The 24,398-nt window shown below is 41.1% G+C and overlaps 1 protein-coding gene across 1 annotated transcript in view; it reads left to right on the top strand.

The window, feature by feature from the left end:
- The window catches only part of GRK3 (G protein-coupled receptor kinase 3), a 71,438-nt gene that overhangs the window by 25,173 nt on the left and 21,867 nt on the right, over positions 1 to 24,398 (top strand). The window contains exons 3-8 of the mRNA XM_050906980.1: positions 13,233 to 13,306; positions 18,388 to 18,489; positions 19,685 to 19,759; positions 21,303 to 21,364; positions 22,473 to 22,524; positions 23,176 to 23,267. Of these exons, the coding sequence (XP_050762937.1) occupies positions 13,233 to 13,306; positions 18,388 to 18,489; positions 19,685 to 19,759; positions 21,303 to 21,364; positions 22,473 to 22,524; positions 23,176 to 23,267 (457 nt within the window). The remainder of the gene's footprint in view (positions 1 to 13,232; positions 13,307 to 18,387; positions 18,490 to 19,684; positions 19,760 to 21,302; positions 21,365 to 22,472; positions 22,525 to 23,175; positions 23,268 to 24,398) is intronic.

The raw sequence follows: 24,398 nt of genomic DNA on the forward strand, positions 1-24,398 counted from the left end.
ATACTGTTTGAAGACTGATGTTCTTCTTTCTCATGTTACTTCTTATTTTCAGTAGAAGTTTAGGCTGAAACTTGGATTGTGGATAGTCTGCAGGAGGCCTTTATGAATCTGTTGAACCCATGCTTTCCTTGCACGGTTCGTATGATCAGTTACAAACAACACAAAAACCAAACCACAAGTAGATGTCAGAAACTGTGTGACTGTAAACTGAAACAGAAACTATTAATGTAAGACATTTCGCAGCGGAGCTGTTCCTTTACAGCGATTCTCCACTTGTATCAGACTGGGCGGTGGACAGTGAAAGAGAGAAAATACTCAGAGCCTTCTTATAAAACTCAGTCTGGTTTGCTCTATGCAATTTTTTTTCACCGAAGTAGTGTTAGGTTTAAGATCCAGTTTTTATGTCATAATTTAAATGTTACTGGAAGCTACATTTCTTTCAACGTACTTTTATTTTGTGGTAAAATAAATGTGGTACTTGCGTGAATTACGCTGAAGATCATTTAGAGGGATGTTGACGAAGCTTCCTGCTGTAGATTTTATGTGCGTTTTACCTGCAGGCAGTTTTAAGGAGGTGTCTTGTATGTCAGGGACAAATAGTATCCAAAGTCACTATAAAAAATGTATGTATTCATTTTGGTTTTTCTCTGATCATAAATAATTGAGCATTTCTTTGTTGGGATGCAGGTTGATATGCTCCCATGCCTGCCTTTGTGGAGGGATTGGAGATACTCAGTTGTGTGATTTCCCAGTGGAGTTGCAGGTTAAGTCTGAGCTTTAAAAGAAGAAAAATATATATCCTATTGTCTGGAACTTCGCATAATGGATAATGTACACATGCTGATATATATTAGCATTTATGTGTAGTTCTCGGAAGATTTAAGTCATGGGGAAAAATAGTCTTTATCTCAGCAGAGCAGTGTAGTTATACAGTTTTTGGGTTAGATTATCAAGAATTCCAGGCAGATGGGAAATTTTGAACTCCAGAAGTAGTGTTGTAGGAGAGAAGATGAGCAAGATAGATAACTTATATAGAGATAACAAATTGTAAATTATTTGAATGAAATTTCACTTGGATGTTTCCACGTTTTAGGTTTTCAGCAACTGTACATACCAGACAGTAAACCCCAAGCTGGTCGTACACAGCCTGCCGTGACTGTCGTGTACGTTTCATAGGTTGGTTTGTTTTTCCCCAGGAAGCATGTACATAAACTCATTCCTTTCAGATTAGATGGGCCCTCAGTGATTTCTTCAGTCATCCCGCAGCTGCACACCTGAAGCTTCGGCAGCCGTCTCCTGCAGCGGCCAGTCTCTGGCCTTTCCTTCCAGCTCCGTTTGCAGCGGCTTCGCTGGCGTGCGGGGGAGATGGCATCCGGCTGTGTGCCGGTGTGGCGAGGGGAGCCGAGGAGGAGGAGAGGGCAGCCGGCCTCGGGCTCTCTGCATGGGTACTGGCGAGGGACGGGCATTTCCAGCGCACCGCTGGTGCTGCGGCTGGGCTGCAGTGGCCTCCAAAAGGTCTTTGTGCAGGTACTGCACGCGGGGCAGAGGATAGCTGGGCTCCAGAGTTAGGTCCTCCTGCTAGGTGAGCTGTTTGTTATGCCTTTGTGGCTTGCCGGGTCCGCTACCAACTAGCAAGGAGGGGTTGCAAAGACCACTTTGGAAAGCTTTGAGCTAAAATGTTATAAGCCCATCTTTAATACAGTGCAAAGTGACTTGCATACTAAAGATAGTGTTTTCTATCTGCTTGTACTCACTTGAGCTTTCTTAGCCCATTTCTGATGTTTATACTTGTGTATGAACACTGATGGTGTACAATCTTGATTCCCCACTCCTCCCCTCCAGCAATTTCCCAGTCAATCCAAAACAGTTGCACTCCCATGGAGTTTTTATCAATGTGTCTTGAAACAATTCACAGACCAATTAAGCCTCTGAACACCACTGTGAAATAGGTAAATATTAGTTTTCCACGTCTGTAACGTGGCATAATAACAACTTTAATGAGATTTACCTGCATAGCTCTGTACTACTAATAAAGCAGATTCTCTGGTCCTGCCAGTGCTACTCATTTATCTCAGTGGGATAACTCATTAGTAACAGGAGAAAAGCTCAGAAACCAGGAGAAGAGTAAGTAGAATCTAAATTACTGAAGCTGTTAAGTCTTCTAACTTTCAGCAGTGCTTTTAAGAGATAGAGCAGTTAGACAGTCACAGAGCAGAGAAGCTGGAGAGCTCTGGCTATCAATTGTCTCATGAATTCATTTGCAGAGCAGAGGACAGACATGGATATTCACTATAAGCCTTTCACATGCTTTTATTGTTCTATACCAATATCTGTCCTATAAAAGAAAGATGCATAATACAACTTGCAACCCCCCCCAGGGAATCGGTCCAGATTTGCAAGGTTCTTGCTGCAGAACGTCACTTGGTGCACTCTCAGGAGGTGAGTAATGTACACCATCAGACCTCCGAATCTTCAGACTCCGTAGGGGCACAGAGCAGTAACCTTATAGGGTAGCTGCTTCTCTCTTTCCTGGCCTCTTTCCACTGACAGCATTGTGTCCAGCCGGTGCCTCTATAATATTCCGCTCTCAAACATGTGCATGGTTGGATAGGTAGGTTCAGAAATATGGAAAACAGTTTGTTAATGTTTCTAGATACTTCTGTCAATAATTTCTTTGATTAAAAGGGAAAAGAGCCTGAAGAGCAGTAGAACCATTTGTTTCTGAACCTCCAGCTCTCGGCAGCTTTCTTCTTAGAGTGCACAGAATGAGCCAGAGGAAGGCTTTAAAATTCCTGTAGGAGAATCGCCTGTGCTCTGTCACTGTTGTTTCAGTGGTTTTGCTCCTCTTTACCTAACTAAGTGCTGTGTGTATTTACGAACTGAATACTACTGGTTTTGTGTTTTGATTTTAACCACAGTACAACAGTCTTCCTAGATGCTATTGCAGAACAGTTTGATTGTTTACAGTGGTTAAGATACTGAACAGTACTTGCTGAAGTGAATACTGGCATCAGAGACTTGAGAATGCCCTTCTGTTGTGAAATTATTCCATGTCTTCATTAAATGGTCTTATTACCTTGCTCTTCCCCAAGAAAAAACACACACAGATCTAGGCCCTTTCTAAGAAGTAGAAATACACCTCCCAGTGTACTTTGTGTGTTAAATAATTCGTAACAGTGAACGGTTCATAGCTTAGAGCATGTCAAAAGAAATTGTGTGCTTTTCAATAATAAAGGGATATTGGCTTGCAGTACGTAATTTTAAAAAGTTGTATGATGGAAAAATACTGATCAAGAAAATAACAACTGTCACGTCCTTCATAGGGACTGAATATTCTTGTGACATGGGGGAAGAACCAATACAACAAACAACCATCATGACGTTTTTAAGCTGCTAGTACTTGCTAGCTTGCTAATAGCTTGCTAGTAGCTGCTAATACCACTTGCAAAAGCGGTGGGAGTTTCTTCTATTTACAAGTGAAAAAAGAACAAAACCTCTTGTGCTATGTATTTCTTGATGAGCTTTAGTGAAGGAATTTAATCATGTTCTTTGCAATAACTGATTGACTGAAATGAAATGCTTCAATTCTGTATTTAGTTGTTCTTTTAAAAGTTAGAATATTTTTACATATCTTTGTTTGGTGATATTAGTCCTCGGTCTTTTAGAGGTACTTTTTCTTATGTACAACCCTCTTTTTTTCTTTCACCTTTGATATGTTGAATGCCTTTGATACTCTACTTTAGTCAGCCGGAATTCTGCATGTTAAGGGAGACCAGAGTGTGAAAGATATGTACTAAATGTGGTTCAGATATAAGTGTTCCCCATTCTCTTCATGGCTTTAAAAAATGATTTATTGCATGTTCAATATTCAGAGGTACATTTCATGAGGATACTGAGATGATGATACGTGGTGGGGGTTTTTTTGAGGCAAAGATCCCATGGCAGTTGCACTGGCTGAAGCACAGACATCACGGTTTTTTTAATGATTTACAGCTGCGTGTTAAAAATAGAGCACATTCTTCTTTTCCTTAGAAATCCTTTTATCATTTGAATTGGTGTGCCACCACTTGACATCTTGACAGCTGCTGGTCCTACCCTTTGAAAGTGCTGAACTCCTGGCTGCTGTCAGAGGACGTGGAAGGGTATTTACCGTGTGTCTTCTCATTTGAAATGCAGACTCTCTAATCCGCCTCGAGTATTTTGCTCCCAACTGCTCTTCGGGGCTTGAAGCAGAATAATAATTGAATGCTCTCAGTAAGTCAGTATATTAGCTGCTTAAGATCCTCTACCTTGTAAGCTTATATTAAGCTTTGACACAGAATCTGTGAGTACTCCTCCATCGTGTCTGAAATGTGCGCGCTGGAGGAGCAGTACAGCTCTTCTGCTCCTGTTGCTGCAGGAGGCTAAGGCATGCACAGGTCTAGCATTTGGGAAGATGGCTGACCAAGTTTTAACAAGTGTTAGTGATTTCACTGGGTGAAAAGCTATTGGAAAATACGCCTGGAAACAAGGATTTTCTTTGAAGACACTTGAAACCTTTTAGCCAAGGTTTATTTTCATGTAATGATTTATAGACGTCATTAAACAAGCTACTTGGCAACTTACAGGCTAATTTTGAGCTCAATTTGATTCTGTTCTAGGGAAATTGTTCTGCACTCCTCACCATTGTATGCAAGTCCTGTCTTGTAAAATATAATTTGTTCTTTTACCCTGCTTTTTATGCACAGAGATATGTTTTAATTTGTTACGATGTATTATTTTTAATGAAAAGTGAACGTACATTAGGCTCTATTAGGAAAAATAGGTTAAGGACAAAGAGCTCATAATTGGAAAGAAAAGTAGTGAAATCTGTGGTGCCTTCTGGGCTGTGAGGATTTTTGTGGCTTTGTACCTAGCCAAAGCTGTGATTCCTACGCAGATGAGTTTTCCGTGGTAGTAGCAAGTCTCTTTGTTCCTGAACAAGGAAATCGGTGGTTCTCTCAATTCTGGAGCTTTTAGGTGGTCTTAATTATCCTGTGCTATGGCAACTGAGTGCGTATACCATACAGAACAAGATTTTGAACTTGACTGGATATTCTGTAACAACTGCAGGCTGGTTCAAATTACAATTTTTATATGGTTTAATAATAGACCTCTACCCCTAACGTTTTGTGTCTAAGACCCAGATCTGTTATTGGTACCGATGGTGGGCTCATTATGTTACTTGAGACAACTAAAATAAAATGGGATAAAACACGAAATGGCACATTGGGAAGAATGGTAGTTTTCCAGCAGAAAAGCTGAGTGTGATCCCGTGTTTATGGTCCTGGCTCCGTGTTGTACAGAGGCTACAGACCGCACTGGAGGAGAGCTCCCGGGTGTCGCGCAGCAGATCCGCACCCTTTCATTGAGGGGTAAGAAAGCCTTGCCTCCAGGTGAGGGCCGTTTCAGGTGGTTAAAACAACCAACAACTGGGTTTAAACAAAAACGTACAATAATTTCACTGCGGTGTGTTAGCTGAGTTTGCCTGCTACTGCATGCTGTCCCGCAGTTTCCTCGGCAGTTCCGCACAAGAGGCTTTTCTGGGGACGAGGCGTCTGTGATAACACCACGTGCAGATGTCCCTCTGGTTACGCTCCTCTGACTTCTTCATGCTGTTGTCTGAATTCAGCCAAATAAGAAAGATCAGGAGAGGTCTTGGAGGGACTTAGGACAGAGACCTTTAAGTGCCCTAAATGAGGAAAAATCCTTGTGTCGCAGGGTTTGCAGAGCAGAGCACCAGCGCCCGTTCCCGAGCAGCCTGACACAGGGAAGCTTGCGCTGAAGCTTTGCCTGCCTGGGAGTCGGAGCCGTTAGCCGCAGCCGATGGGAAATGAGCCTGTACTGATTCTGGTGCAGATGTCGCTCCTTATTTGTTTGTCATTATTCCGTATTTATACACAGCACGTTTAGTTAGGATTTGGAAACAGCTTGATATTTTTGTTTTCCGATTTGCTATTTTGCCTACTAGAAAGAGTCTACATCAGCATTTTGGACCACATTCAGGTCTGCTGTAAATAGATGCAGCTTCCTTTCAATCAGTGATATTGTGAATACTTATATCAGGGCTAAATGGGTCTATTTTTAGCTCTGCTGTCTTACCTAGTCACTTCTGTTTGTTTTAATAAGATTTTTATTTACTCCTGTTAAAAGGGTATTTGAATCAGATACTAATAAAATTCCAGTTAGAATTAGATAAGTCATTTTCTCCAAGGTTTGTTTTATTATGGATTTCCTCATTAATTTTTTTTTTTTTTATTATTATTCCGTGCTCTCAATTAATTGACGTTCTCGTGAAGATCAAGATACGGCGTTATGAATGCAGAAGTGACCTTTAGACGGTAGGAGAAGGCCAAAGGCCAGCACTCGCCCCTCCGGCTGGCTGGCAGTGTGGCTCGAGCTGCCGTCCTGTTGGCGAGCGTCGGCAGAGCCATCCCGGCTGAGTGCGGCTCGACGCCTGCCGAAGCCGCTGACGGGGCGATGCATCCTGCTTTAACAAGACTAGTAGCAGGGCAGGAAAATTACAAGTCACTGTAAAATGAGAAGGCGGCTTTAATCCCTACAAGTGGAAAGGGCAGCATTTCTTCATTAAAACTGTAAGAGAAGGGTTCTACATTTTAAAAAAAGACTCTGCTAACAAAGAGGTGGCTTTTAAAAGTGCTGCGTGTTGGCAAAGCAGTGCCCGGTTCTGTTGGTCTCAGTAGCACTGTGCAATCCCATGCTGGGAGGCCGTTTTGGGGGGGCTTCAGGTGGAGCCTCGCTTGTGCCAGGGTGGATACAGCCCACGGGCATCGGTCTCGCTGCAGAGCCGAGGGTGGCTGCTAAGAAGCACTGGGCTTGCATCAAACCAAGGCAACTGCAGAGGTGTGACTTCAAAATTTCATAGATGGGAGTGTGTTAAATGGATGAACGTGCCAGCTGGGATAGCCTGGGAAGAGCTGCGGGCTCGTGGGGGACGGGCACCTAGCCATGGGTACCCGCCGGCCATTTGGTGGGAGAAGGGTGGCGTGGGCAGCATGGAAACCTTGCGTGGAAGTGAGAAGTGGCGCGGAAGGCTTGCTTTGGAGGAATAAAATAGTATAACCCATCATCAGCTTGAAACCTGATGTCGGTGGCCAGGCCAGGTTTGGCGGAAGCGTGTCGGCTGGTCCCCAGCTGCGTGTCTGTTCTCTGCCCAGGCCTGGCCGTAAGAAGTGCCGAATTCAGGAAATAAAAAGCAGGCCTTATTAATTCAGGGGTGGGGTGGGGGGTTGCTGTTGACTTGAGAGTCAGGATTCCATGCAAAATTTCTGAAATCGTGTTAGAAAAACATAATTATTTGAAGTACGTATGAAGTAAAAATTATGTTCTTTTTTTAAAAGAGATGGGTTAACTTCACTCCCCTCTTTGTCCCCTCCAAGCTTGTGAAACGGACCCTGTCCGGTCGGGGATGAGGTCTGGGAATGGCCCGATTACTCGAGCAGGCGCAGGCTTTCTTGCCCGAGTCCCCTGGTGCTCGGCTGCTCTCCGCATCTCCCCATCCGTACCTCGTCGCGAGTGTCCAGTTAAGACTGAGCTGCAAACCTCAAGGGTCTTCTTTATCCCTCCTTGAAAGACATTTTGTCTTGGTAATTAGAGTTAGTGCAATTAATGGCATTTGGCAAACTTGGCTGTACAGGATTGTCCATAAAAAGCTAATGGGAAAAAATTACTGTCCAGAGACTGGGAAAGAAGAGGCTTGGAGCTAGGTGCTGTCTCGTACTCGCATGTCTGTATTATTGATATCATCCATCACTTTGGTGTTACCAGAAGAAGCTTTTAAAAAATATTTTTCTTTTCCCTTAACAACTAGTGATCTGGTTGTTGCAGAAATTATATAGTATAGAAGAAGAAATCTTTAAAGAAAAAGCTGTCAGCATCTTTATTTCATAAATAATTGCTGGTTCCTTTTATCTGTTACTTAATGCTATCATTTTTTTAATTCCTGCTTTCTGTTCTTGGTCTTATTTTTCTGTGTGTAGTTAACTGTGCTTATTGTGCTTTTCATCAGTTCGCCTTGAACTTCTTAAAACTACTGTCACTTATTCAATGCTGCATCTGTCAATTAGTTTTGCTATTATCTGAGTGCTACAGTTTCTGGCTAATAATTTTTCACTCAATCTAAGAACATCAGTAAAAGAGGAGATTTCTTTTATGCTGCAGTGGAAATGCAGAATCTGTTGGTACAACGGGAGGTCGAAATAGAAATGCTTCCAGTATGGAGAACATTAAGCTCTAATTGGATTTGTTTGAATTCAGGACAGTGGAAAGATTTCAAGTGTGTTGATACCTGGGGACATGGATTGCACAGTCCGACAAGCTGCAAATGCAAGGCGAGGGAGGAGTAGTATGTTTGCATTCGCAGTTGTGCGGTAAAAGAGCTAATGGTTTAAGGCCAATCATTCAAAAAAACATAAAAATCCAGGAATAGGACTTCTTAAATGAAGAATTTACCCACAAAATCTTTTGAATTTTTCTTAATACTTAGGAGTTTTAGATCCTTTTGAGCAATTCTCTTGACTGGGTAGTGGAGATTCTGATTCTGTTTTCCTCTGTTGTAAATCTTTAGTGAAGTAATTACAAGTCACTAAAAACTGCTCTCATCGCTTGGCAATCTGTTTTTGTTTCTTGGCTTCCCCAAAGATTTTTCCTTAACAGCTCTGTCCTCCAGGCTCCGCAACAGTCTCTTACAGTCCCCAGATCCTTCTTCATTCCTTGTCCGTAACCATCAGCCTCTGATCAATCATCCCTGGAAATAAAGCTTTCCTGCAGACCTCCCGTCTTCCTGGCACCGTGGCAGCAATTCGCCTCCTCCGGCCGCTTCCCAGCGCAGCAGCAGTGGGATGCTGCTACTCTTCAGCCAGCCGACGTCGAACCTGCGCAGAAGAGCAGCTCTCTGTCCAGGCAGGGCGAGGAGGGATGCATTGCATTTTGCTCTCTGACATTACTGTCGTTTTGACAGAGAAAATGCCTGAGTTGACAGCCTTTCCCCCTGTTTTCATGAGACAAGTGGAAAAAAAAAATCTCATTAATCGCGAGGTTATCAATTAATTAAAAAGAACTCCATCACTCAGCTTATCCTTCCCCAGATACAGCCTGCTGAAGAAAAAGGTTGTGCTGGACACCCACAAATTTTTCTCTGCTGTCTATGTTGCTAATAATTTTTAGAGCAGCACTCAGGGTTGCCTAATGCTAGCCAAGCATCAGCACGTACTTAAAAACTCCGAAAGAATCTGATTCTCGTCAATCACGTGTAAAATGTCGTAGTCAGGAGGAAGTTCATTTCCCCAGCGCGGCGAGAGGGCTGCCGCAGCACCTGGACCCCTTCGCCGGAGGCCGCTGGCACGGCTCCCGCACGGGACGAGCAATTGCTTTGTGCATTGCCACCGCAGAAGCAGTAATGAATTCTGCAGCTGGCTCTCCACTCTCAGTTCTAGAGTATTTTTCCAGTGCTGAAGCCACCAGACAGTATTTCAGTGACCGGTGCAGGCACTGTCACATAGTGGTTAGAAATGTATTCTTGGAGGTATGCAAAATACATAGGTTCTGGTTGTAAGGTATGGATCTGTCCTAACAGTCACGTGGAAAACGTGTAGGATGAAATAGCCTGGTACTTACTTGCAGAGCGGTGCATGCGTCTAGTTTTCTAAACTGTTGCTTGGAAAGCTTATGGTACATAATCCTTCTTATGGTTTGGTTAGAGCCTATCTTTTAAGAAATAATACTGGAAACCTTTCTGTCAAGGGAAGTTGGTCCGTGTGAAATCCCTGGTTTTTGATGACTATATAAGCTGTGTGTATGTATGTGGTATATCTTAATATTTGTACATAAATGCTCCCAGTCCATAGGTTCTTCAAAGGAAACCTGAAATACCTATTTTTATTTCAACTTAACTGGTGTCAAGCAGTGTTTCTTAACAGGGAATTTCTGTTTTTTTCCTGAAAAGACAATGGTGAATAGTTGATGAAAGCTGATGCTTTAATTTATGTGTTAAACACTCCCCAAGTGTTAGAATAATGTGGATCTTGGATGCTACTGACCTTTTCAAGTGTTTGGTGTCCCGTCCCCCCCCCCCCCCGCAACTTGTAAAAATTACAACAAAAAAAAGATCTTAACCATTTTTCTGGCTACGAGAGAATTTCCGTGTGAGCTCCTGCTGTAACAAACACGGCTGTGCCCGGGGTGAGGAGCGGGACCAGCACCCGTGCACGGTGCCCACCCGCCGGGGCCGAGGGGACGCCCCGTCTCCCACCGCCCTCTCCCCACCGCCCTGCTGCTCTTCAGGGTGCTGCAGGGCTGGAAGAACCACCGTATGGTTTTGTCTACGACAGGCTTGCAGATATCTTGGGTGTCCTGCTAGTGAATGATTACAACATTGGTAACTTCATGGAGAAGAGGTGTTTCGTGCTATAACTTATTTTACTGCAGTATTTTTTAATCGTTTGCTTTTTTATCGTACACTTTAAAATGCTGCAGTAATAATTCTGCTCATCTTTGGTGGAGCCTGACTAACAACATTTTCTCAGTATTGATTCATATGACTATAACTTGCTATGACTATATTAATCATCTATAAAAGTTTCTAACTTCTTGTTTTGGATGTCTCTAGTTTTTTGCATAGCAATGCAGTTTAAAAAAGAGACTTGGTGAGAAGCGGGCTGTGTAACGCGGGCAGCATAAGCCTGCTATTGTTCCTTGTTCTCTGGTCTTGTGAACCTTTTCTTTCTCTGCGATGATTAAATTAAAAAGTTTGGAAAATATTAAACAGGGCTAAAATGTTTGGCATGGCATTGTTGAAAATTTGTGTTGGTATATTTTCACACTCCTCCCACAGTTGTCTTTGTGGTTTGGGTTTTTTTTGTTTGTGGGTTTTTTGGTAAACAGCCAGTAGCTGGGACCACGCCAGGGATTTTTCTTTCACTGCATTCATTGCTGTTTGTACCACTCTTTAGTCTCTTAATTACATGACTGTAATCTTCTTTGGTTCATTGTCCAAATAAAAGTTCAGTCAATTCAGCATTATTTTGCTCGGTGCTGCTGCTGTTTCGATCATGTGTAAAATAAGAGTTAATGAATTAGGTTCAGTGCCATAAGTGGCAGGTTTTGTTCTCAAAACCGGGTTCGTGCCACGTTTACTGCTCAGGCAGGGGAATGCAAGGGAACGTGTGCTCTCCGGAGGTGCAGTTTGTCAGTCTGTGGAGATGAGCGACTTTGGGTGGTTTTGGCTGGGTTTTGGCAGCAGTGGGGACAGTTTGTGACTTGCTCGGGGTGCCTGCCTGGAGAGAGCACTCGTGTCCCCTGCTGCGAGAGGGTGACTCTTGGTTCGATGGCTGGCTGGCAGCTCCGTCCTTCATGGGAGGCATGGGGATCACAGGGCTGCTCCGGTGCTTCGCTCCCGTCTCCTCTGCAATAAGGGAAGACAACTTATTAAGAACGTTTCCAGTAAAATAGGAACTAAGACAAGCCCTTAAAAAAAAAAAAAAGAGAGAAAGGAAAAAAGCACTCTAATTGCAAATTGCTTTTAAGGAATAGAAAACTTGGGGTTGGTTGGTTGGTTTGTTTTCAGAAAAGCACATTTGTTTATAAAATATTTCAAGAATGATTCTTTTTGTTGAGAATAATTAGAAAGTTTGGAGAATCTCATAAGAGAATCTCTTAATTAGATTTCTGTCCTTATTTAGAGAACAAAACCCAGTTTGTGTAATCTTCGAAATATCATCCTAATCAGCTAAATGAGTCAAGTATAGGAGCTGTCTGGTCATAATCCCTTTTCTGGTATTCTGATTGTGACCAAATAAACCCAGGGGACCCCAGGAAAACAACCTCTTCCAATAGGAAATTTAACTTGGGATCCAGATATAGCTAGAGGGGCTACCAAGAAGCCGATAAATGTTTTCATTATACATAAATTAAAGCTTTTGTTTGCCTGATTAGCGTTGCTTTGTCTGCTGTGACTAATGGTTTTGCTTTGGAGTTGGTGGGTTTTTTTTCTTATTTAGGTCTTTGATAAAATTAGATGATAGTGAGTTGAAAGGACATGATGTTCATAACTGACAGTTAAATGCTCTCCTGTACATACTACAATGAAATTACTATGTAGCACATGAAGTGGGTTTTGCATTTGTTTGAAGATCGTATAGTCTGGAAAACATGAGATGTCGTTGAGCATACAGCAATGTGCTACTTTTTTTGGTAATATAATTTTGCTGTAAGTTCAAATTACAATTACATGTTAATTAAAAAAATAGGTCTTTTGTGTATATATATATTTTTTTTTTTTCCCCGAAGTTGAAAAGAGGTGTGTTATATCTTGATGTGCTGCCCTGTTGGGAGAGGAGTCGAGCAGGGAAGCGGGACGGAGCGGTTCCCAGGCAGCGCCAGCCCTCGGGTTAGCTGCTCTGCCTTCTCTTGCTCGCTTTGTTATTTTGGTTGACACTTTTGTGGTCTTACCTCCGAATGCTGGGTGTGATTTCAGTAAATATGCAGTAAAAACACGTTCGTTTACAGCTCTAAGGGGCTTGCAGATAAGCCAGACAATTAGCTGTGACAACAGATACGCATGTAAAGTAAAAGGGTAGCAGGTACCAGCTCAGGCGAATGCAAAGACAGTCCTTCCATGAGGTGAAGCATTAAAATGCTTATAATGGAAAATACTCATCAGCAGGCTGCAGAGGTCATGCTTTAAATTACTTGCAAAGGAACTATAAAGATTCTGTTGTAATTTATTGTGCTATAAAACCTATTAGAGGTAACATTAACCGAGTAATTCTAAACTCTGAATGCAGAAGAGGTTGCTTTCTGTCAATAAAAAATAGGTAAATCTATTAAAAAAACCCAAAACATGTGAATAGTATCTAGTTTTTACTCTGAAAAAAGAAACAAAATCTGATCCATGAAGAGGAATGGGGTATTTCGGTGCATTATGTAAACATCTCATAAAATTCTCAGCAGGTGGAAATTGGAATATGCTTAATATACCTATGGGAGGTGAGTGAGGTTTATGATCCTTTTCTGTTCAGAATGCTGTATAGCTGCTTGATAATCAGTAATGCCGAGGCTTGGCAATTAGGGATACTTACACAGGTATGTGCAATCCAAGGTGTTACCCGAGTGGTTTTGTTTTGTATCCTTTTTTACAAGTTGTCATAGCAATGATACATTTTTTCTCAAAATTTTTTTTTCTTTTTTCTTTCCAGGATTTTTGCTTTTTAAAGACTATTGCATGAATGAGATTGATGAAGCTGTCCCTCAGCTGAAGTTTTATGAAGAGGTAAGCGGCCGTTGATGGAGTTTTGGGACTGTGCGGAGGAGTGAGGCTGAGGAAGGCTGTCCCTCCAGTCCTCGAGCCAGGGATGCTGAGAGGAGGGGAGCCGTGCAAGGGTGCATGTTGTTCTGAGTCATTTCAACTTCGTAGTGGAATGGTTGATTCATAAGAGACAATATTTTATATAGTAACGATTGCATCTCAAAGGGACAAAACTATAATTTTAAACAAGTTTAAGAGACTTTTAAGAATAGCAATGTAACTATTTAATCAAGTTGGTAATTTGGTACAGTACTCTTACAGCGTATTTTATGAGAGTGGTGTAGGTGATTTTTTTGCCCTCTTACTGGGCAAATATTTAAGATTTAGAAAATGGAATATTTGCAGGAAAAGTCTACTTAGCTCAACTTCTAACAGTGCTTTTATTTGCATATACTAAAACTGTGTCTTTTTATTAAACATAAGCTAACAAAGTATTTTAAAAGTTACTGTTACAGTTTTTGTCCTTCAAGAGTTAAGTATGTTTAGTTTTAAGGCATAATATGTTGAAAACAAAATAATGGCAGAAAATTACCTGAACAGCCACTTAACCAAATGTTCGTTCACCGTGTTCATGTGTCAAAAGATAACTTGGAAAATACTGAAAGAATGATAGAAAGGGGAAGAACACTAATAGAGATTAAAATATATTTAGGTTTATTAATGTTTTCTATCATAAGGTACACTCTTTGACTATGGTTCATTTGAAATATTCATAAGAAATGAGTTGAAATTAGGTTCATCTCAGTCTCTACTCATTAAATATCTCTGATGCCTTAAGTTAAGCCAGGTATGTTCTTGAGAAATGGGATAAGCTTTTGATCTTCACTTGTGAAGATGATGATAAATCTTAGTTCTCCTACAAAATTGAGATGAAGTTAAGTAACGTTTGCCAGCTCTCAGAGGAATTACAACAGTGGATTCCTTCTTCCAAAAAGACCTGAAAGCAAAACCAGTGCTTTTTATTATTATAGCTGACGTGGAACATGGGTTCATATCTATTGCATGTAGCAAAGATTTTCCTTAAAGGCAGAAAGCCTAAAATAAACTAATTTATCTTATACTGTCCCAAAGAGCAAAAGCAGAAGATCGAGCGTGGTTCCCCGATGCAGTGTGCTTGTTTGTCCCTGGCACGGCTGGCAGCTGGTGCTGTGGGAATCACAGCCAGCTTCTGGCTCGGCTCCGTGTCATCCGCTGGAGGAAGCGGCATGTCTGCTCCTCTGCATCCCTCACCTCGCTCCCTGAAGCTTGCCCCATGCCCTCCATCCTTCAGTGAGATTCCCAAACACTGCGCCTTCAGTCCTGGGCACCTCTTGCTCTGTAGCACCCACCCAGAGGGAGGACGATGCCCTGTTGTCTGTAGCTGATTTTGAGTAGCTGCCTGGGCTTGTAGGAGAGGAGGTGCAACTGAAGTTACCGGTGTTTGGCTCTCACTCTCAAATGCTTCACGCCTTTCTCTGACATCCTTTTACCTGTAGAAAAGAGAGCAGAGTACAGCTGTCCGTGGCGTTGCATGAGGGACGTAAGGACAGCTGCGGCTGGTGCTAGCTTCTGGGATTTCTTGGGAGTCACTGTGGCAGGGTTGCAGAAAAGCCCTGTCAAGTGCTGCGGATGGGTAAGAGGATCCTCCGGAGAGTGATACGAGAGGTGGCTTTAGATCGATAAGGTCAGTTGTACTCCATTGTCACGAGATAATCAACAAAGACGCTAACAGACATCGTGCCCAAGGCAGGCATGGATCCAGAAGGGTCAGTAATTCAGAAGAGTGCGGATGGAGCGCGCCGTGTCCTTCCACAGCCCTCCTTTGCTGAGAGGGCCCTGTCAGCGCTTCTGCAAGGACCGCTCGGGAAACTTGATGAGCCTTATTGCTCCATTCATTCCTTGATATATTTGTGACACTCTAAATATAAAACTGTAGTTAATCCTATCATAGGTGCTAGTTTCAGTTAAAACATGCACACGTGCTTTTAAAATGCAGCCTGTATTGCTCAGTATTAATTAGAAATGCTGCCTGAGATAACCTTTTGTCTGGATTACTCTTACGCTGATGATTTAAAATTTTTCTTGCTCGTGGGCTAACAGCACAAAATAGGTAAGCTGGTTATCAGTTTGGAGATAAATCCTTAGCAATATACAGTTCCCCCACTCAAATTAGATACTCACTGTTAATAAAGAAGAATCTTTTTCTATCATTTCCATCTTTTTATATACTGAAGATACCACTGTCATAAGTAATCAAAAAGGCATGTTGTAACAGATTGTTTAGCAAGATATTTTTAGCTGCCTCTTTATCTCTGAAACAATTTGAAAATGTATTTTTAGGTTATTAGCAGTGTTGCCTAAAAAGAATTTAAATGCTTTGTCATGTACTTTTTGAAAAATCCCATTAAAGATATTTATAGAGAGGTTCGTTGCATTTTCTTCTGTGACACACCAGATTCAGAAGCTTTTCTTTTTTTTTATATATTTGATTTACTTACTGCATTTATTACATGTAGAATAATTTGAGTACATTCCTACATTAAAAATCGCTTGATGTAGAAGGGCTCTGCACTCCAGGGATTTCATATTACTGCAGCTTAAGTCACGATCAAGCATTTAACTGGATGAGTGATTCATCCAGATCAGTTTCAAAAAAAAAAAAAAGAAAAAAAAAAGAAAAAGAACTTCTAGGTGCTTGAAAACGAATGCATTCTGATTTCAGTTTTTGAAAAGATACTTTGTCAGACACTTTTCTTGAGGTGAGCTGAAGTTTGCCAGGGAAGCGTTGAAATACATGATGACGTAGTCCGTTGTCTCTGGGTCAGGAGCAATACTGCGGAAGCTGCTGCTAGCAGAGACAGGTTACGTTTATAAATGGTGACACTGTTAGCTCTGCCTATTGCTGTATTTTTTTGGCATGATACAGTAATGTTCTATTCAATAAACATGTAAAATTAGCCGGTGAGTCTGTCAGGCGTGCATGTTAAATGTGATCATAGTAGAGGTGTCTCATCGCATCACCTGTGTGATGAGAGGCGTCGGGCAGCGTGTTGGGGAGGGCGTTCTCCCGGCGTGGGGGGCAGCGGGCTGAGCCCCCGGGAGTATGTCGCGGATGGGGACTTTTGTCACCTGCTGTCCTTTTCTCCAAGCCTTTACAAAACAAAGGGATGTTGGTTAAAAAGCACACTGGAAAGGCAAGTGGGAGAGACGCTGACCTGGTGCCAGCGTGGCTGGGGGGGGGGGCTGTTGCCAGAGACCCCTCTGCTTTGGGTGCAGTTAGCTGGTTTAAAAAAACAAATATTGAAGGGCAGGAGGTTGCATTCAAGTAAGACAATATGATGTGCATCAGGCTTTATCCTGTACTTCTAATTGTTTTGTGGCATTGCATTAATTAGAAAATGCTTCTTTGGCAAAGATGTTTTGAATCATTTTAATTATAAATTGGTACCAGGGGGGAAGTAGTCACAGATGGCAAATAGTGGTGGAACTGTTGCCTTATCATAGTCAGCAAACAAGAGGACTACAGCTAGAAAAATACTGAGTTTAATTACGCTGTTCCACCTTCAAAGATAGATTGTTCGGGGTTTGTCACGTGGAGACCTGTTGAAGAGCTGTGAAGTACAGCTCATCCTGTGAAAGGAGCAGCCTCTGAATGAAGAAAAAAAAAATTATATTGTGAAATAGAGGCAAAACACACGTTTTTAAAATCTTTACTTTTACAAGTCCTTAACAATGTGCTTTCTGTTACCCTGGTGCTGCCCTCGCTATTAAAGCGTGGCTGGCAGGAACAGCGGAGCCCTGCTTTGTGTCCCTGGAGGCCCAGCAGTGTGTTCTCCCTGCCTCGGAAGGAGAGGCTCTGGTACATCATTTGCGCAGGGTTTATTCTGTAGGCTGAAAGTACAGACAGCTCTGATATGGCCTGTTCCTTCTCAAACAGGCACGAAATGAAATCCAGCTGGGTCTTATTCTGCTTTGGTTTTCTTGAGTCGGTGTAGGGCTCCAGAGCAAGTCTGCACACTTACATTTATTTGGATCCTGGGACCTCACAGGCTGACGCTGGGAAGGTCCCCCAAGTCAGAGCTGAGTCTTTTCTCTAAAGATCTGTGTTTTTTTACCTTCTGTCAGTCCTGGAAGAACTCTTTCCCTAAATACACTCCAGAGGGCCCTTGGACTTGGTGAGGGTTTTTTTTCTGGAGCTGGTTATCAGGTTTTGTTCTGTAAATTAACCATATGGGATTGCTGTCTCTTCACCTGGAACACACTGACCTCCTATATCACACCTGGAGAAACTTGATATATTCTGTGAAACTGTCTTTCTAGCCACCTTTAGGATTCAAATTCAACATGTAGCAGAACTATGTGAACATTTTGAAATGAGCTTTACATTCTTGCTTGGACGTCTGTACTTAGCTTGCTGTAATCGCCCTGGAGCAGGACGCTCGGGCGCTGTGCTGGCAGCCGAGAGCTGTCACTACGCGATGCTTGTGCTGCCTGAATAATATTACAACTCTTCTGCTAGCCCCGGCAGCTTGGAAAAGGGCACGTGTCGGTGTGCTGTGGATAGTCCAGAGCATCAAGTGAAATACTCTGAGAAGAGGTCAACGCTCTTGAGCGTTGAGGAGCGAGGTCAGTGCTCTCCATCTGGGAGCTGAGCAGAGGGGAAGAGAACCTTCAGAAGCGTTGCTGTGCACTTTTGCTCGTCTCGCTCTCCTTGCACGGTCCCGTCCTCTCACACAGTTAGCTTCTGACTGCCCCTGCACAGGTTCATGCTCTGGCAAATGGTAGATGGAAAACATGCTGCTTCAAGCTCAGTCCTTTTCAAATTTTAGAAAACAAAGCTTTGTAGCAGTTTTAAGCAAATCAGTTTCCTTGCATAAGAATTCTAGTATAGGAGGGAAATCTAAGGTCAGCTGTAACTATGGTATTGCAGGTGGTTTTTCTTTAAGTCTTAATTAAGAAAATAATAAAGTAAAATAAAACTTCAGCCAAAGTCTTGTTTTTACCAAATGAGTGAAAAATCATTAGAAATGTGCTCATCTAATGGATCCTTCTCTCTTGTATTGCAGATAAAAGAATACGAGAAACTGGATTCTGAGGATGAGCGTCTGACCCGAAGTCGGCAGATTTATGACACGTACATAATGAAGGAGCTCCTGTCCTGTTCACATGTGTGTATCATCCAAATTTCACACTGCTCTTTGCCTTACTTGAGTAGCTTGACGGCAGTGATCATTCAAAATAACTGCTATTTCATTCAGAGAGCAATTAAGACTATTGCTGAAGGAATTGTTACTACAAATACCTGTAGTGCTGTGGATTTCCGTTTGAAGTCCATGGGACTGGGTTTGGCTGAATTCAGCATGCTTTTGTTTTTTTACTTCCAGTAACGAAGTGTAGAGAGTGGTGGTGTGTGCCAGTTTTTATTAAACTTGGTGGTACGCAAAGGCAATATTTGGAGAATTGTCTTTTATATTTCTTTAAACTAAATCTCTGTTTTAAAATATGATAAAATGAGTGCAGTTTGTGTGTATATATACTTGCACACATATACATACATTAATCAACCCCCGCAACCCAGCAACAACTCTGCCCCCAAAAACTCAAAGAAACGCGAGCTGCCAGGGACCTGCGGGACAGTTTGGCTGTTCAACTTTGGCATCTCGGAAAGCTCAGAGTAAAGGTTGAGATTTTGTTTAAAAGTGATGACACAAAGATTGTTGGGTTGGTTTTTTTTTTTTTATTCTTTGTTTGGTCATAAAGCAGTCTTTCATACCATACTAGAGACAATACACTTTTTAGCTTCAGTATGGTAAGGTAAGGGCATGGGGCCGCGTTGTGACAGATGCAGCTTTGTTAAAGTCAGTGAAAACACACGTTCCCTCCAGCTGAAATTTTGGCCCATTGATCTGTATTTAACAGTTCCATTTGCTCTTATTTTAAAGAAGAATTTGCAGTGTGTTTTACCCTAGTGGTATGGTTCTTTGGATGAAGGGTTTAAGCAATTTTTTGTTAAGCATGCATTATTGGCTCTGTAGTGGTAAAAAGTCTGTGTCTACTTCTGTCTCTGGAGCTGTCCCTGTATATGGGATTTTTCATTAATTTGTTAAAGGAGCATCGTCTAGCCCTTTTGTCTTCACCTTTCTCCTCCTCATCTTCCCCTCTCCTGCCTTCCCACTTTAGAATAATTGTTTTACTGTATCATTCTGCATGTTTCACAATAATATACTTAGGGGAAGCTATATTGCATTCATTCTGAGGTATGTGTATTTTTCATATGGTTAAAAGAACAACAGTACTGTAGACCTTAAATGAAACTTCTTACATTTCCAACTGTTTGAAATCTTTCTTTTTCTTTTTCAAAAGCCTTTCTCAAAACAAGCTGTAGATCATGTACAAACACATTTAGCCAAGAAACAAGTGCCAGCCAGCCTTTTTCAGGTGAGGTTAAGACAGTCTGAATGTTCAAGTTTTCTTCACTTATTTGACAGTAAGTGACTTTGTACATATTATTTAAGGAGACAGAATAAAATGGTACTGGTAAATACTCTTCACTGTAATGGTGATATTAGAATGCTTTTCTAAGTCAAATAACAATTACAAATTACTGTTCTTATCTAAAATATTTTTAAGCACATTTATGAAAGCAAACTATACCTTGGTATACGAACAGAATAGTTTTTAAATTTATGTAATTTTAAGCCATTAAATGATTTAGAGTAAATCACTGTACATCAGGAAGATACACGTCCTGTCAGGATAAACCGAACTGCATAGTGGAGAAATTGCCTTAATGTTTCAATAATGTGAAATCTTTGAAAACATTTTTCCTTTTGCTTTAATTTTAAGGTATATTAATTCATAGTTGATGATGGTGTGGAATTAAGCATTTGTACCATCTCACATGTTTTTCTGTCTCTCCACAAGACAAAATCCAATCAAAAGTTACCTATCCAAACAGGAGTTTCCGCACCATTACAATTGTGGTGCTTTTTAAAAACTTCCTAAAATTCAGAATTGTTAAAAGAAAGTATGGGATTTCCATATCCTCCATTTGAATATAAACATAAATGGTATCCTGCCTCATTTGCGAAATTATTCATCTTTTGTGTTGTTATTTACATTAGAAAATAAAGAAATGAGAAGTGAAATATTTCTTGTATTGTTACAGCTCTAATAGACATTGATACAAGACAAGAAATTCAGAATTATGCTAACTTTTATAGCTAGGTGCATTAAGCCAAGGTGTTTTTGCAGATAATGAACATCATCAATCATGGGAGTGTTTATAAGCTTAAATGTCTTTGATGTAAATCTTAGGAATTGTTATATATTGCAAAAATGTGAAGGTTGCCCCTGCTTGATTTTTCTTACTGCTCAGTGAACTGTTTTTAATGTTGCAATTAGGTGAACTGACAAATTGATAACTACATTGCTTGAGTTATATCTCACCGCTAATTGGGTTGGGATTTGAGATCGCTGCATGCCATCACACGTCAAGAGAGAGTATTTCTCTAGAAAAAGTCACTTGTGAATTGAAGGTCCTGGTTTCTGACTAAGGACAGAGAGGAGAGAAGCGCCGAAAAGATGAAGTGTGGCAGCAGCTCTGGGAAGTACAGGCTCCACAGGAGCGAGCATTTATTCTGTTTAAATATATTTGAAAAAAGAACTGTACTGTGATTGTTTTGCCAAACTTGTTGTCCATAGTCAGGTGCTTTACACAGGTTTCATACAGCCCCCCCGCCCCCAAGGGAAACATTTAAGGTTTTCTAGCTCACGAAAGTATTTTATGTTTGACTTCAGGGCACCTGCTCAGATTCCAAAGGCTAAATGAAGCTTAAATGCTTCATTGAGCCTTCTTCAAGGTAAACGCAGTAAATGCTGTAGTTATATAGGGCCAATGTGAGTTATATGTAATGGATAGTATTGCTTCATCAGTTTATTCTATGCTTAAATACTAATTGTGTTTCTTAACCCTTTTTAGCCATATATAGAAGAAATTTGTGATAGTCTCCGAGGAAAAATATTTCAAAAATTTATGGAAAGGTATGAACATGACATATTATCTGAACTTTCTACCTAATGTAGCAGGAAGCCAGGTCCCTTAAGTATTGCTGTAAAATAAGGCTAAAAATGTTTAGTAAACTTTGTTTAATTAATAGCGTGTTATCAGCAAGCTTCTGCAAGTGACTAGCTTTGTTGTATATCATGGTTAATGTCTGGGTGTATGAGTGGAAAAATTGTAAAGATGATAGATTTTTCTTTTGCTCTGTGTAGCAGTAGTAATAGATCGCAGTTTGATCTTAAAGGTTTAAAAACGCAGGACTATGCTCTTGTGGGGTGTTCTCATGAGTCACCATCTCGTGTGTGACTGAAAGACCCAGTCGTTCTGGTTTGTATCCGGACACCTTGCAATTAAGCAGACAAGGTCTAGTAAAGAATACAAGGCATAGACCTAGTTCAGCTGAGCAGCCCTCTTCACCTTAATGGAACTGCTCTTGCGTGCAGGGTCTGTAAAGTACGGCTCTCGTCCAACGACAGCCAGATATACTGTATAAAATGGTATGGTGGTGGTCTGCAGTCAAACTGAAATAGATGTAAAAATGCCTCCATAGAACTATCATTTCTTACTCTGAAAATAAGTACTTCATTATTTATGTAGAACTGAGAAACTATTTTTTGGCAACAGCTTGTGGTATTATTGAAGATTTTCCTATTTTAAGATAAAATGAGTTTAAAATGTTCCTTGGAGTATATGGACGTTAATTAACATAAATTGAGCTGCTTCTGTTTTCTTATAATTATCTTTCTCTTTATGTAATTTAAATGTTTGTTAGTTCCAAACTTAGTTGTCTGTTTTTAAAAATTGAAAACTGTCTGAGAGAGAGATGTGAGGACATACTGAGCCTTACAATTACAGGGATAAGGTTATCTGGTATCTTTCTCTTGTAAGGATGTAAACTATTAAGTGTGCACTGCCTAGTAATTGTTTTTCTTCGTGGGGGTAAGATTACAATTGTTTGAAAGGAAGGCTGTCATTTACTAAATATCACAACATGCCCTAGCGCAAACTTTATTTTAAATATCAGTCTTGACATTCCCTATAATACTTCATACAGTAGTCTCAGACAACTTTTAAACTTTTTTCCTACAGTGACAAGTTTACTAGATTTTGTCAATGGAAAAACGTAGAACTAAATATTCATGTAAGTACTTACAAGTATATTTATCTTGTCAAAGGCTGATACAGGAAAGAAAATGTTCAGTTTTGAGTGCTGGTTCTGAAAAGGCCCTGTTAAGGAGCACGGTGAATGGTACTGATCTGCTCTTCTATTCTTAGACGTACAGTCCTAACCATTCCTTTCTGGATGTCCCTTCTGCCTGTCTTGAGTTAATAGCTTTTTGATTTTTATAATACCTGAAAGAAACTGAACTGCCGGAATTGCTGCTCTTTAACAGCCCCAGACACCGTCTGTCTGCTTTCTCCCACTCCAGTTCTGACGTTGTCCCCAGCACTCCTTGCCTCGGCCTCTGCTTCTGCCCCTCTGCGCGGCTCTGTTATAACTGTGTCTGTAAAAATAGCCCTCCTCTCTGCAGACTGCATTATGAATGAGACTGTCAGTCTTTGGCAACAACAGTCTCATTCGCCTTGTTTGTGCTTCAGGCTGTAGTGCTTGCAAGGACGTTGAAAGATAAACAGTAAGGGGCTCCTTTTAACAAACCAATAAATGCTATATGAATTACAATAGTTAAGTATCTTAACGCATTAATAGATTATTTAGATGTTTTTACAGTAAGTTTTTTAATGCTGAAAAATGAAGCCTGGTTTTGTTTTGTTTCGTTTTTTGCATTTACAGCTGACCATGAATGATTTTAGTGTACATAGAATAATAGGAAGAGGGGGATTTGGTGAAGTGTATGGTTGCAGAAAAGCAGACACTGGAAAAATGTGAGTATATACACACTTTATTTTAGAGGTAATTGTAAACTCTGAACCAGTAAGGAAATCCTTCCAGTCATTTCTTGCAAAATCACTGGAAAGCAGCATCGCATTACTGTATAGTTCTTTGTAATTAAATTTTATCCCAAGCGGTTCTGATTTCTGGATCATCTTTGAGCTTAGTTTGATATTTGATCCTGTTACGTGCCATGCAGTGGGGCTTCAGTCTAGCAGAGCTCTTAAGCACATCCTTCATTTAAATGGTCTTGTCAAAATTAATGGAAACTGCACATGTGTTTAAAATTAAGTATGTGCTTAAATGATTTCCTGGATCAGAGCCTGACAGTGCAGAGCGATGTTCTTGTGGAAACCGTGGCGATTGTGTGAGGTGTTACCTCTCGTCTGCTGAAGGTCGCTCTTCTCGCAACAAAGCGTGTCACGTAGCTGGTGCTGACGTAGGGTTGGAGGATGACATAGGAATATGACCTCAGTGCTGTTCAATCTGTAGGGTCGTGCCCGGGCAGATTCTGAATACGGTATTGCAGATTTGTGTAATTGCACACGTTTCTGCCCTGATGAGCACGTTTCACTGGTGAAAGCAGTGATCCTTGCTTACATTTGGAAGAATATAGTTCCAGTATTGAACTTCTGTTTAACAGAGCTCTCAGTGGGAACTCCAAGATACCCTGTGTGTTTTTTTTTCTTGTTCCGGTCTTACCATTCACACACTTCTCCTGATCATCAGATTTCAATTTCTAGGCATAATTGTCCCATTATGTTCTGTTTTGAACATCTGGGCATTGATTTAACAAATTGTTCTCAATCTCTATCTATTTATTTATTTATTTACACCCCACCCCGTCCCTTTCATCTTGCTTTTCTCCTAACAATTTTAGTCCAGGGACCACCCTTAAACATTTCTCTTCTAAGTAAGCATGGCATGTTTGAAGTGCCAAGTCTCTGCGGTTACAGCTGGCTTCACTGGCAATTGCGTGTGCTTGGCATCCTTGGTAATAATACACTTCTGAGCTATTAACAAGTGGAAGACATCTTAATGTTGCTATCATGCTCGGTATTTTTGCAGTGACTTCAAGTATTAATACCATTACTAACAGTACTGCCTTTATTCTTGCTTTGGTA

This window comes from Gymnogyps californianus, chromosome 16 (genome assembly GCF_018139145.2).
Source record: "Gymnogyps californianus isolate 813 chromosome 16, ASM1813914v2, whole genome shotgun sequence".
Classification (NCBI taxonomy): Eukaryota; Metazoa; Chordata; class Aves; order Accipitriformes; family Cathartidae; genus Gymnogyps; species Gymnogyps californianus.